Genomic DNA, 14,097 nt, shown 5'->3' with positions numbered 1-14,097 from the left:
AGCTTATATGCATAGGAAGCTACCCTCCAGCAATGAAATCCCATGTCGTTCCTTTCGAGCTCGCAGATAAAACAGTGGTTCGTAGAACCCCCTATAATATGTCCAGAGATAAAAAGGTGTGGCTGAAAAAGGAGTTGCAAGAAATGTTAGACGCAGGTATCATCCGGCCTTCTGTATCCCCATTTGCTTCTCCTATCACTATTGCACCTAAAGAAGACGGGACATTCCGCCTCTGCACAGACTACCGGGCTCTCAACCGTCAAACTGAATTGATACCTTATCCAATGCCGAGAATCGACGACATCATTGACGAAACCGGTGGTTGCCATTGGTTTTCACGAATAGATCTCTGCAAGGGCTTTTGGCAGATTCCACTAAGTGAAGAAACGAAGAAGTACACCGCGTTCATAACCCCATTTGACTTGTTTGAGTACAACCGCCTACCATTTGGTTGGAAAAACTCCCCTGCGTGGTTTCAGAAGATTATGACGGACATTCTGAAACCTTACCTGGGCACATTTTGCAATGTGTACATCGACGACATCATCATCTACTCAAAGACAAAGGACGAACACCGTAGTCATCTTTCAAAAGTTCTTCATGCCCTCAGTCTTGCCCAACTCAAAGTCAACTTCAAGAAAAGTGCGTTCTTTCAAGATACCGTAGTATTTCTTGGCAGGGTGTTTGATGGACAGACTAAAAGCACCAAGCAAGAATCGGTAGAGAGAATCTCCAAGCTGGTAAAGCCTTACGATGTGCACTCCCTGCGCGTTTTTCTTGGCCTTGCAGGACACTTCCGGGCGTTTATCAAAGACTACGCACTGAGAACAAGGTGCCTCACACGTTTAACTCAGAAAGACGTGCCTTTTCATTGGGACGAGAAGTGCGAAGCTGTCTATCGTGAGCTTGTAAAACTAATATCGTCAAACCCCATCTTGAGAATACCGGATTTTTCCTTGCCTTTCGTGCTGAACACGGACGCATCACATTATGCTACCGGTGCAGTTCTATACCAGAAGCCATCCAAACAAGCTGATCAAACCAAACACTACGTCGTGGGGTACTACAGCTATACCCTGAAACCCGCCGAAATCAATTACTGTACCACAGAAAAGGAAGCTCTGGCCGTCTTAAAAGCTGTGCAGTACTTTCGTACTTACCTGGAAGGTGCCAAATTCATACTTTTCACGGACCATCAAGCATTGACTCAACTTCTGAGCATGGCCCAGCCAAGAGGCCGCATTGCTAGATGGGTGAACTATCTGCAACAATTTGATTTCGTAATTTCGCACCGTCCTGGCCCACTCCTCACTGACGCTGACGCACTATCAAGATTACTTGTACAGGAATCAAGCAATAATCCAGATACAATCAATCATATTAAGCTATGGGAAGGTACAGAAGAGCTCCAGTTTATCAATGGAAGGTATCACGTACCACCAACTATGATTCCAAGGATTCTTCATCTATACCACGACACCCCTGAATCGGGTGGACATGATGGCTTCTGGCGCACTTATAAGAAATTGCTCATGAGATTCACATGGCCGGGCATGAAAAACGACATCAGCCATTACATCCGCACATGCCACCTCTGCCAGGTGAACAAAGTTAAATTCAAGCAATCGACAGACGTTATGACAAACCCTGAATATTCAAGCATCCCGTTCGAAGTAATTCATTTGGACTTCGCGGAGCTCAAAAAGAAGGGGGAAGGAGTCAAGCGAACGCAAGCTTTCTTGCTCTCCATAGATGAGTGCACACGGACGATTGCGGCTAAAGCTGGCAAAGAAGACGCAAACAGCGTAATAGACCTCCTCAAAGCTGAGTGTTTTAAACACACAAAGACGCTCGTCTGCGACAACGGGCCGGCTTTTCGGAGTGCCAAATTATCAAAGTGGGCCCAGGAGCACGGCATCATGATAAAGTATTCTTCTCCATACCACCCGGCAGCAAACGGCCTAGCGGAACGTGCCATACGAGACATCAAACAGTATCTGAAGATGTATCCAGACTTTGCCGGTGGCTGGAAGTGCTGTCTCGAGGCCGCTGTGAAGCATCACAACAGATCATACACCACGAGTTTAGGCTGCAGCCCTCATTTTGTAACTTCAGGTACAGCGCCCATACTTCCTGCAGATCGTGAGCTAGGTCTCCTAGAGAACCTCGAACTTGCGGAAGTAAGGAAAACTGTCAAAGAACAGGATATCTACAAGCGCCGCATGAAGCGAAACTTTGATAAAAGGCACAGTAGCCAGATACCGGACATACAGCCTGGAGACTATGTCCTTGTAAGGAAAGGAGCTGTGCCCTCAAATTCAAAATATTGCGGACCATTTCAAGTTATTAAGACTGCATGCCAGCATGGAATATTGAAGAATGTCTGGTACGCCGGAGCCTCGGGCCAAACGGAGTGCGCCGCTATTGGAAACGTATTCAAGTATTACCCCAGGAGGTGTAATTAAAAGAAATCCGGAAGAGTGAAGCGGTCTGCGCTGGACGCATGAAAGAAGACGAAGGAAGGTGCTAGGGGAGAAGTGAGGGGGAAGAAGTTGGAATAAAATGGCGGACGACACCCGTCTCACTTAGATGATGTCATTTCTGTTGCCGTTCTAGTTAGGAACGCTACAATATTTAGGGGTGATTTTGCGTGAAATGCGAGAGAAATGCGCCACCATTACATCACACCCCTTTGCGGTCTGGGCCGCACGATTTCAACCGCGTTCGCCACATCGCAAAGTCTTGTTCAGGAACTCACTCGACACGCATCCTGCCTCTTCGAGGGAAACTGTCGCTCAAATGAATCACGACAACAACGAGACGTTGAGCGCACCTGTCATTGGTCGCACCTATTTTTCACCAATCGAGTCCAACCCTCGCCGGAATTTACAGAGTAATAGCTCGTGCTGGTCTGCATTCGAGAATGCGCAACACTCCTCGCGTTGTATGCAGTATCTGACTAAATAAGACGGTTCACTACGCCTTTCACAACTCCCTTGTAGTATCTTAGCATAGAGTACATTAGTCCAGTGTCCAGCGACCATTCAACAGCGTGGATTATCCGGTGTCAAATGGTCATTGAAAAAAAAAAGAGCATGAACAGTGTATGCACTGTATTATGTGTCAATACCTTGTTGTAATTTTAGAAAATTCACGCCTACAGTTAGCGGATTTAAACTAGGTTTAAGGATAAAACTCCGGTTTTAATGTGTAGCGCCTGCTTAGCCTATTTCGAAGGATGCTTTTTCAAGGTTTCTTTCACTAACTCACAAAATTATTTTCCGAAGCAGAAATCATTTCTGTAGTTCTTTTAGATGCGTTTTTATAAAAGAAGGAAACAGTGTTTACTGCCTTTGCTAAATGCTCTTCATACAACACTGCCGGCAATAGTGTTCTACTCTCCTAACGTGTGAATTCCTTTTAACATTGCTTTCAGGACTTTTTTATTTGTGCTTATACATTTCATTTATTCTTGAAAGTGTTGATATTTAGCATCTATTGTCGGTTTTAAGGACAATTTTAGCGTGACCTTTAGAAAAAGTGAAAACAATGAGCGTCAATTCTCGGTCGTCTCGGAACACAGGCATAACCCGACAAAGCTGTTTGTTGTGCTGGCTAGTAAAACTGGTTCTTATATCAGCAACATTTTTGCTGCTTCTGAGAACATGTTCTCACGTTATACCGGCTATGATAAGCCATAATAAATCAAAACACATTATTTTTGCCCCAGCCAGCATGCTAGGCCAGATAAGTATCCTCAACTTCCACACGTCAGAGAGATATTTCTGGAGTTTTCAATGATGTCACATAAAAGATATACTCGTCGAAAGGGAGACGCGTGCATTGGGGCGCGTAGTACTCTTAAGCTTGCGCTTTAATGCACCAACTATTTACGACGCAATAAAGTGTCACGTTTTACCTCACTTGATATTGTCGAGAAAAACATAGGATCAAAATCTTAACCACGTGAAACTGATACGGTCGTGATAAACAGAACCGTTTGTCATACGGCCTACGTTTCCCTTTCGATCGTCAAATAACCCCCAAAATATATCCGTGTAGACGACATTCCCGAGACTGTCACAAAGAAAGAATAAACAAAGTTCGTAAATACATCATACCTTGTGAGCGCGCGGTGACTACCACGTTCATTTTGATTTATGCGGCAAAGCGAGGGTTTCAGCTCGACTCTACAGCAGTTGGTAAATGCAGATGGGGACTAAGTTTGACACGGAAACCTTTGAAACGAAAACCTCGAGTAGGCCCGTCATCCGCGATCTCCAGCAGCGCATCCTTGTCAATGAAAAGAAAGAAAGAAAGAAAGAAAGAAAGAAAGAAAGAAAGAAAGAAAGAAAGAAAGAAAGAAAGAAAGAAAGAAAGAAAACTGTCTGAAGCATTAGTTTCTTCTTTTTTTTTCTCTAAAATTGAAGCACCTGTTCTGAAGGGCGCGCTGCCGATCATGTAGTCTGTTCCGACAAAATCCTTTCAAAGCCTATTTTTATCTTGTATGAGTGACATACAAGGTATGTCGCCCTCCGTGCATTGTTGATTAAATTCGGTGCTTAGCTGTAGCTTTTCACCGCAGCTCAAATAATTCCTCTATCACTCTATTGCATATTCCGGTTTGCAAAATATTCCCGTGAAATTCTGTCCTTGGATCCAAGTCATTGGGCAGTGGGTGTCTTGTCACTGCGGTAGTGGTGTAGAAAGAGTGGAAAAAAAAGAATAATCATCGTATCTCATGCATGCATATGTAGGAATTGCTGTTAGACGCCTTCTTCTAAGTTTAAGGCTATTTTACGCTATAATAAATGCCTTTGCAGTGTTCGTGCAAATAACCGACGATGAGGCAAATGTAACCGATTGACGCAAGCTTATTCTCGGTGCGTATTGTTAGGATTGGGGGCTCAATCCCATAGCTCGTGATCCTTTGTCAAGATTGGAGTCCGGCATGAATTCGAAGGTAGCTGGCCCATGCCCTCGTCCAACTTATCCACGCTGAGGACGTTGATGAAGGGAAGAACTGCTTCTCATCGAGAACGAGGAATATGGGTTTATTTACAGTATTTAAACCAGTCTAACATGACTGCTTGAGAAAAAGAGTGTCAGTCCAACGTTACTGCACGAGAGAAGTGTATCAGTCTAACATGGCTGCTCAAGAGAAGTGTATCAGCATTCGCACCATAGCAGTTTTTATACACTTGGTCCTCCCGCGATACAAGGTGACGCGAACGTTCGTTTACTCATTGTCAACTTGCCGCCGCCCCGCAGAACAGTTTACGCACACATAGGCACACACATTCCGATGTCCGGCGCCGACGTCGGAGGGGTGCCGCTCCGGGAAACTCGGAGCCAATGGTGGGTAGCTCGTTGTCTTGCGTCCCGATCGCCGTGTGGGAAACAACAAAAAACGGCTTTCCCGCGGCAGCTCGCTCACTCGTAGCAGATCAGGTACGCGCTGGAGAGCTCCGGCACCATAGTTCGCCCACCGAACTCGTTTCGTCACAACGGCGATGGGGCTGGTGGATGGAGGCTGTTTTCAGCACGAAGCCCGCTTCTTCGAACGCATCCTAGCTGCAGCGACGGAGAGTGGGGGATGCGCGTCTTGTCCCCCAGTCGTAATTGGATGGCAATTTAGCCTTGCAGCTGGCCATTTTTAACAGTATGTGAACCTGGCGTTGGTTTCTGCGCAGTGAGTTTATCAGGCGCAACGCATTTGTCTTTTGGTCTTTTTCCCTGTGCATTCCGACAGCGACTCACAGTACAGTTATCTGCCACGGTAGATTGTGGATATATGCCGTTGGGCTACAGCGCAACAGGTCACTGAACCACTCCTGGCTGTGGCGAACGAATTCTAAAAAATGTAAGGGTAAAATTCGAACCTAAACAAATAAATTAATAAGGAAAAGCTTGAGTAGTGTTCCTTCGGTTCACGTTAGAACACTGAGGCGGTACCAATTAATTCGGAGCTCTCCATAGTTGCGGCATCGCCGGGAGCCCACTGCGCAGTTTAGGGACGTTCGACCGTGTATTTTTTTTAGCAGTGCACATGTTCCCAAGCAGGAACCATCAAAAATGGGTGTTTGTCATCACCCAGTTTGACCTCAACTAGCAGCATATCGGGTGGTTGCGAGGCCGTCTTGTCGGGAATGGTCACCGTGTGACAAATGCATTGAGGTGACGCTCCTACTTAGCTCGTGTCTCGCGTCTTCTCGCGTTTGTGCTTGTCCTTTGTGTTGTTGCCATGGTGTTAAAAAACTTCTTCTTGGGCGAGTTCGCGGTTGCTATGCAGTATTATCTTTGTAACGCATGGAATCATCAAAGCAAACCTGCAAATGGAAAGAGGAGATAGAACGGACCTGATGTTCGCTCACGAGCTTCAAGATGGTTGTCATACGTAATTTTTAGATAATAACCATTGCTTCACATGTAGGGAATTTCTCCCGGTGTACTCTCCTCTAAGAAACAAAGCTTCTTTTTCCGATCTGAATCATCTCACACGAAGATCGTAAAACACGCCGTTGTTGTACTTTCTTTGGAGGCTGGGTTGAAAAAATCGGGTGTCTATAAGATGGAAGAAGACTATCACCTGCACTTCATTTAGCTATTAAAATACAGTTATTCGCTGAGACCTTGATGGAACAAGTGAAGTGCGATGAGACCCCTTCAGCCCAGGTAAGAATAAAGTTAAACCTCAGGTGGGGCCATGCACACACAAATGGCCTGCAACTTCAAAATGGTGTCAAATAAATGCAATGTTCCATTACTTTCGTTATGCGCCCCCGCTAAATTAATTAAGTGAATTATGAGGTTTTAATCGCCAAAACTATGATCTCATTATGAGGCACGCCGTAGTGGGGGATTCGGGAAATTCGGACCACCTGGTGTTCTTTAACCTGCAGCTAAATCTAAGTACGCGGGTGTTTTCGCATTTCGCCCCCATCAAAATGCGGCCGCGTTAGCCTAGATTCGGTCTCACGACCACGTGCTTATCAACCCAACACCACAGAAACTAAACAACCACGGCGGCTGCGCCCCCCACTCCCCCGCGAGCTTTCTGGCACGTGTAAGAGGATCGGCAAGGAAAAGGAAATGTAGGAAACACGTGATCAAATATGTACGCTGTGGTCTCTGGCTTGTGTAGCGCACCAGGTCCGGTTCACGCGCGGACCTGTGTACATCGGTGAGTCAAGGAGGAGTATATAAATGAGGGATGACATGAGCACGATCTGACACGGAAAATCATGGGAACGGGTTCACATTGGTCTCGTCATATTGTAAACAGTGCCCATGTGCTCTGATTTTCAGAAGCATTAAGAGATGCGGAAATTAAAGAGGAATGGAAAGGCCACACCGGGCGCGCGTCCAGCTTCCTACCGCACACAAGGAGAAGCTCGTACCCAATAAAGCTAAAGGTATCATAGTAGTGTAACCGCAGCTCCTATTACACACCGAACGTGTTTGCTCTTTTTCTTTTCTTTTGTGACAGTGGAGAAAGGGTAACAGAGCATTTACAGCAAGAACACCCTGGCACGCGCATCTATACCCCACAGTTCTCCGGCAGCTCAAATTTGCTCTGCAGTGAGCGACAGGAATAATCCTTGGTTACTGCCATTGGCCCGTTTGGCAAATGAAAATGTCCTTTTATTTTATGTTTCTTGGGTAAGAAGAAATACGTCAAAACACACAAAAAGAAACGCCATCGTCAGGAACTTTTCTTAATATTGACGATATAATAAAAACGCTGCACTGTCGTTTACCATAGGACACATACTGCGACACAAAAAGCCCGCGGAAATGTCCCTCTCTGCGGATCATTTCGCGCTGTAGGACTCACCGACTGTCGTGCACACCATCGAGAATCCTCCTACGCACATTGGACGCAAAAAACTTTCGGGTGATCGGTGGAGCAAGGCATCGTTCGAGAGGCGCGCATTCATCGCCAGTCGAGTGCAATCCTCTTTTTCCGGCTGAGCGCACACACATACGCGCTTGAGAAGCTTCCGGTTACTTGCACACTATAGGTTCATTGCTTTCAACGAAAGTGAAGTGTGAATGCGAGAAGTTGCTGAAATTGGTGCTGCAACTCCGCGAAATGAAAGGGGAAAAAACCGCGTGAAGCGCCAACGTAGTTGAGGGTTGCTCCTTCATATGCGCCGGTTGAGGGAGCACCATGCAGTCGCATAATTGCTCCCATCCAAACCCCCGGTTTGTCTCCTTCTCATATTGCATGATCACTTTCGCGGCTTATCGATCTATATCTGCGTTTAAATGCTCAGTCTTTCCGTGCTGGCAGAATCTGCAGCCCCATACTTCCCAAGTTCTGTCTAGTTGTGTAGGCTTAGTGCGTGTGCTACAATGTTTGTTGCTTTTGTGACTTACCTTGATGAATCTTCACCCTTTTCGAGTGATGCGGGTCACCAAAAATACTATGCGATGAAAGTGGCGTACCTATAGATCCTAAGAGGAGCTCGAAGAAAACTGCTTGTTTTTTTCATGAGCGCTCCTTGGAGACTTGAAGGCAGCACTTTTGGGCAGAACATTTCGGCAAAAACGAGCAGTAATTGCTGCGTCATTTCTTTTATTCAGGTAAGAGATTGAATATTCTTTTTGATTTACGACTTATCGTAAAGTAACGCATGGTCAGCTTATCATAGAGTAACACGAGTGAAATGTTTGTGTTACATTCCTGTTCGTTTGACAGTTTTCGTGTTGTTAAGGGCTACATACAGCCCTTGTTACTGTTCCGGGCTACATGTCGGCGAACGCTTCTTAAAATCTACACTCTGTATGAAATTGTGTTTGGCATCGAGATGAGATTGCGGGATGGATGTGAAACCTTCATTTAGGTGAGCTGTAAAATTTTGGTTTCGGTGTTTCTCATGGAACATTATTAGTATTTCTATTCGCAGTAATACTCAATACCGTCTCAGCGACTGTAGCTGTTCTGTTACATACACAGGTCAGAAAGAATGATCATTTTGTGCCTTATTTGCAATTCATTCATTCACTTTGAGGAGGATGGGAGGCGGGAGGGCACTCCATACATATTCAGCGCCTACTACTCATTTTAAACAATATTATTACCACTGGTATCATTCCCGATAATCTGAAGAATGCGCTGGTCATTCCTCTTTTTAAAAGTGGCGCACGCAACAATATTGAAAACTACCGGCCTATTTCAGCACGAGGTCGCGGGATCGAATCCCGGCCACGGCGGCCGCATTTCGATGGGGGCGAAATGCGAAAACACCCGTGTACTTAGATTTAGGTGCACGTTAAAGAACCCCAGGTGGTCAAAATTTCCGGAGTCCCCCACTACGGCGTGCCTCATAATCAGAAAGTGGTTTTGGCACGTAAAAGCCCATATATTATTATTATTATTACCGGCCTATTTCTATCCTTCCGTGCATTGGGCAGATATTGGAAAAACATCTGCTCAAGACAATGAGCAGCTTTTTAAGCAATCATGGCGTGTTATCTCCTAGCCAGTATGGTTTTGTGCCGAATCGGGGTACGCAGTTGCTGCTTGAAGATTTTTCCGATACACTAAACTCTGCGTTTGAACACAATCAGATTGCTTGTGCACTGTTTCTAGACGTCCGCAAAGCGTTTGACAGCGTCTGCCATAGTATACTGCTAACCAAACTTTCTTTGTTAGGCTTTCGGGGTGCGTTTTTGCGGCTTCTGAAAAACTTCTTATCTCATAGGCAACAACTTGTGTCTATTGGAAAATTTCGTAGCAGCCTGACTGAAATTAAAGCTGGCGTCCCCCAGGGTTCAATTTTAAGTCCGTTATTATTTAACTTATATTTTAATGATTTATCTAATGTTGTGAACGTCAAATTATATCAGTATGCTGATGACACTGTCCTTGTTTCACACGCTCGAAGTTACACTGACGCCATCTCTTCTTTACAAATGGCAACAACAAGAGTGATGGACTGGTTTCAGAATAATGTAGTCCATATAAATGCGTCCAAAACTCAACTAATCTGTTTCCACAACCCTGTCAAGCAAGTTACCCTATCCTCCCCGTTATATTTGCACACATCACATTGCAATCCCTGTTCGTGTGCCCCTGTGCAATACGCTTGTTCAATTAAATACCTTGGGGTCTTTTTTGACAGTGATTTATCCTGGAACTCTCATTTCGCATATATTTGTCAAAAACTTCGCGCAGTGTCTTGTGTTTTGTATAACATAAAATTTTACATGCCATTGTCTGTCCGAAAGCTTGTAGTACATGCCTTATGCTACAGTGTAATCCGGTATGGGATATCTACATATGGTCATGGCGCTCAACATTTGGTAAGCCGGGTCAACTCCGTCCTTCGTGGCATTCTGAAGCATGTTGCTTATGATGTCTCCCCCAAATCTGATGTGTTCAAAACTTTGTCTTTACCTGATTTCAATTCTTTGCTGCTTGAAACTGTTATCTTAAAACATTTTTGGTTAAGTCAGTATAAAATTCCTTATGTGCCTGTCCGTTCCCTGAGACCAAAGAATCCTTACATTACACCCCGCTGTAAGACGAGATATGGTCGAAGACTTCGTAACTATTATGTCCCAGCAATGTTTAATCTACTTCCTCAAAGCATACAAGATGTGAAAACAAAATATGGTCTTAGAAAGGCTCTTAGACACATGAATGCGTGATTGGAAGCCTGTCATGTGAGTGTGTATGTGTGTTTTTTTTTTCACTGTTGTTTAATAACGAGTTACTGATGGCTCTGTCGCTGTCTGCCAGGCACTGCCGTTCAAGCCCACTGTGGCTTTGGCAGGCCCGATTCTTGCACTGTATGTTTCTGAAGTCATCAATAAAGTATTATTATTATATTTCCGGTTTTTAGTAGTTATTATTGCACAAAAACACCATTTCATTGCTTATTACATTTGTGGCAACAAGTTACTAATTTTTTTTCGCTCATTAAATAAAGTTTTGCTCGGGTTTTTTTCGTTTTTTTTTCTAAATTGTGGGATGGGGAAGTGAACATCTTGCCCTCCCAGCATTTTTTGTTTAAATTCTATTGGCAGGTTCCTGGCCAGCAGTGGAGGTATCCAACCACTTCTTCCGTGTAAAAAGCATCAGCAGAATGAAGCCAATGTTTCGTTTCCTGCAAGCGTCTTGAATTGCTCGCGGCTGCATTTCGTGGAAGGTTGTATTTTTGCCGCGTTCATTTTTTGCTGTGCCTGCGTTACTAGTAATTGGCCCGAGATTATCTTTGTTTCAGGAGAGATATGCTGTTATATCATTGCGAAATTAAACCACCAATCTTGACTAATTCATGGCTGCAGGCAGTTCGAACGACCAACGAAAGACTATGCGTATGGTCAATCCCCATCCTGTGAGATTTTGTTCGGTGTCCTCGTCGGTCCCACTGCCTTGTATCGAAAGCAACTCAACGAATTTTCAGTTCCGTTGAGCATTCACTAACTTAGCGATGCTAGTTAGCGTTTATATAAATCTGCTTGAGCGAAAGAGTTTTTTCTGCCACGTCATGGCCTAACCCTTTCAAATATGCTCGTAACTCAGACAAGTATTTTGGGCTTTCAGTGCTGGAGCATACTCTTAAAAAAGTTTACCCTCTTTGGGGCTTGCCCCGCAGCAATAATCGTCATGTGCCTTGCTTGTGTTTCCTCAGTTGAAAACAGCGCTCGCTACTTTCCTTTCGGGAACGCTATGTCACCGTGATAACGCGCAAGCTGTTCGTGACTTTCAAGTAGAGGAAAGAAATGCGGAAAGGAAAGAAGGAAAGGAAAGAAATGCGGGCAAGACAGATGACGATTATAGTTGTGGGACAAGATACGAACGAAAGACTGTAAAGGTTTTTGAGAATGCAGGGACGCGTACTTACATCGAAAATGCTGGTAGTCGTTCTTATCGCACCTGAGAAATGTTTTCTCAGTTGCAGCCAAATGAAGCAAAAAGACAATGCCTCCAGGGAAAGTAGTGCGCGAAATCTATAACTTTTATTTTTTTTTGCCTTCAAGAAATAATAAAAAGGCATCCAACGCCTGCCATTGGGCTACCGTGGCCGCGATCACCAGGTCTACATTTTTTTAGTATTTTTAGTTAGGGCCTTGGGAGTGTTATCCTGCACCATTCACGACCTTGGTAGTGGACGTGCAACATTCAACCGCGGGGTGACCGGTAGTACTGGAACTCGGAAGTCGGCCATTCGAAAACCAATGACCATTGCATCTAATGCGTTTAGCACTTTTTCACTGCTTCAGCATGCACGATAGATGGACAGTGCGCAATGAGCATATGCAATGATAAACGCGTGCTAACTCGCACGGAGCCAGTCATTTCGGAACTCCGCGCCAAAGGCGATAAGCTTCCGCGATTTCCCGCTCCCCTCTCCGACGGGCGCTGCGGTCGCTTTCCGCCTCTCCACGCCACCGCCCGATGTTTCTCGCGCGGATCGTCTGCTCGTTTTCGCCTCGGCGCGTCCACAGAGCGTCGTCTGCTATTCCTCTGTGTGGGCGCCCGATCCCCGCTGTCGGCAAGCAGCGGCTGGCTGCCCGACGGAGCTGTTACGTTCGTTCCTCGGACGCGGCGGCGTCTTTTGACAACCACGTCGCTCGCTGAGCGGATTTCGTATCTTATCTCGCACTCGTCCACAAAACACGTCTCCTGGAGTGCGTGACGATTTGTGCATCGCGCACTTCCTTCCCTGCGCGCTTACTTCTCGTGCGCCTTGTAATTCGCCGGTTTCTGCGGAAGGATTACGCGGCGGGATCAGTGTGGGAGTGACCGTGTTTGCAGGAGCGTCCGCTGAACTCCAGTGGTTCCTCGCCTGTTGAATATTGAAAGTGTGTTGGTGATCTCCCTTGGCGACCACCCGTCATGGCAGCGGGTTTTGGAAAAATGCAGCAGACAATGGATAGCAGGACATACCTCGCCGAGCTAATGGGTGAACGAGAGAAGCTGTCTGGACACGCCGCTAGGCTCGTAGACCGAGGTAAGCGCAGTTTCACGAAGCCGCCTTGACGGGAAAGAGAAGCCGAAAAGAAATGTGCGATAAGATGTTGTTGACGGCCCCTCTTTCCTCGAGCATCGTAACCCTTGGAAGTTATCTACCTCTTGAGATGACGATGTTCCGCGCACTACATTGTTCGCCAGTCGCACAGGCGCTCAGAAAAAGAAATAACAATATTTTTCACCGCGAGAACCGAGCCAAGAGCCTACAGACAGTACACGACCCCACGGTGGAATGTCCATAAAATACTAGGAAGACAACAGAAACAATTACATGTGGTTTTGCAGGAGTAATGTTGCCACGGCAATGTTAAAAGTGTACAATTGGGCGGCCGACGCCGGCATTTATCTTCCAGCAGGTTCATATGGATGTAGCCTCAAACGCGCTATCAAGAGACTTCTTGCCCAATGTGAATGTACTTAATAACTATGTGAAGTATGGTAACGTATCGAGCCACGACATGGAGGTAGATTTTTTTTTTTATTTTAACAATGGGCCAGCAAGGGAAATGCAATGACAATTCGCCTTTCGAACGTATTGGCTTCAGGTTCAGGGTTTCCTGTTTCGCGCAGTGTCTATCATTATTTTCTGGAGCCTTCGCGATTTTCGTTTTTTTAAATGATCGAGTCAGGTACAGATGTTTCATTTTGTCATGAAGCGACCTAAAGAATCTACTGAAAGTTTCATTTTTCGATACTTCGAAGGCGGAACATCAGTGGCCATGTGTTGTTTATCATATACCTTGACCATAAAGATATATGCTTCTGTGGAGGTGGAATAAAAAATGAACACATTCGAATCCATGATGATATGCTGGATATTGCCGAATTGCTGAGAGTTCTCAAGGCTGCTCTGTCAAATAGAACTGGGCGTGATGACATCAAGTCTGGCGTTCGTACTTCGCATAAATTGAGGACGAATGATTTTTATACCAAGTTCCTCTCGAAGGCAAAAATTTGCTGGCCTCTTGTAGACATGCGACGACAAAATGCAAAGCAGTGCGAAAACTGGAATGATGTGTGCGCTTGGCAGCGCTTTAGTGACAAGTCAAAATAACTTGGAAAAAATCCAAGCATCCGGAGACTGGAAGCTCAAGACTCTGTCATTGCGA

General features: G+C 45.4%; 1 protein-coding gene across 2 annotated transcripts in view; it reads left to right on the top strand.

Moving 5' to 3' along the window:
- Positions 1-12,426: 12,426 nt before the first annotated feature.
- The window catches only part of LOC135907495 (KH domain-containing, RNA-binding, signal transduction-associated protein 2-like), a 346,553-nt gene continuing 344,882 nt past the window's right edge, over positions 12,427-14,097 (top strand). Inside the window, exon 1 of one of the 2 annotated variants that reach the window (XM_070541060.1) lies at positions 12,427-12,968. In XM_070541060.1, the coding sequence (XP_070397161.1) occupies positions 12,854-12,968 (115 nt within the window). In that variant the 5' untranslated portion in view covers positions 12,427-12,853. The remainder of the gene's footprint in view (positions 12,969-14,097) is intronic. The other variant, XM_065439195.2, reaches the window with a different exon arrangement.

The sequence above is a fragment of the Dermacentor albipictus genome, chromosome 6 (genome assembly GCF_038994185.2).
Source record: "Dermacentor albipictus isolate Rhodes 1998 colony chromosome 6, USDA_Dalb.pri_finalv2, whole genome shotgun sequence".
In the NCBI taxonomy this organism is placed as follows: Eukaryota; Metazoa; Arthropoda; class Arachnida; order Ixodida; family Ixodidae; genus Dermacentor; species Dermacentor albipictus.
The sequence above is the reverse complement of the archived record's forward strand: the minus strand, read 5'-3'. Positions and strand labels throughout refer to the sequence as shown.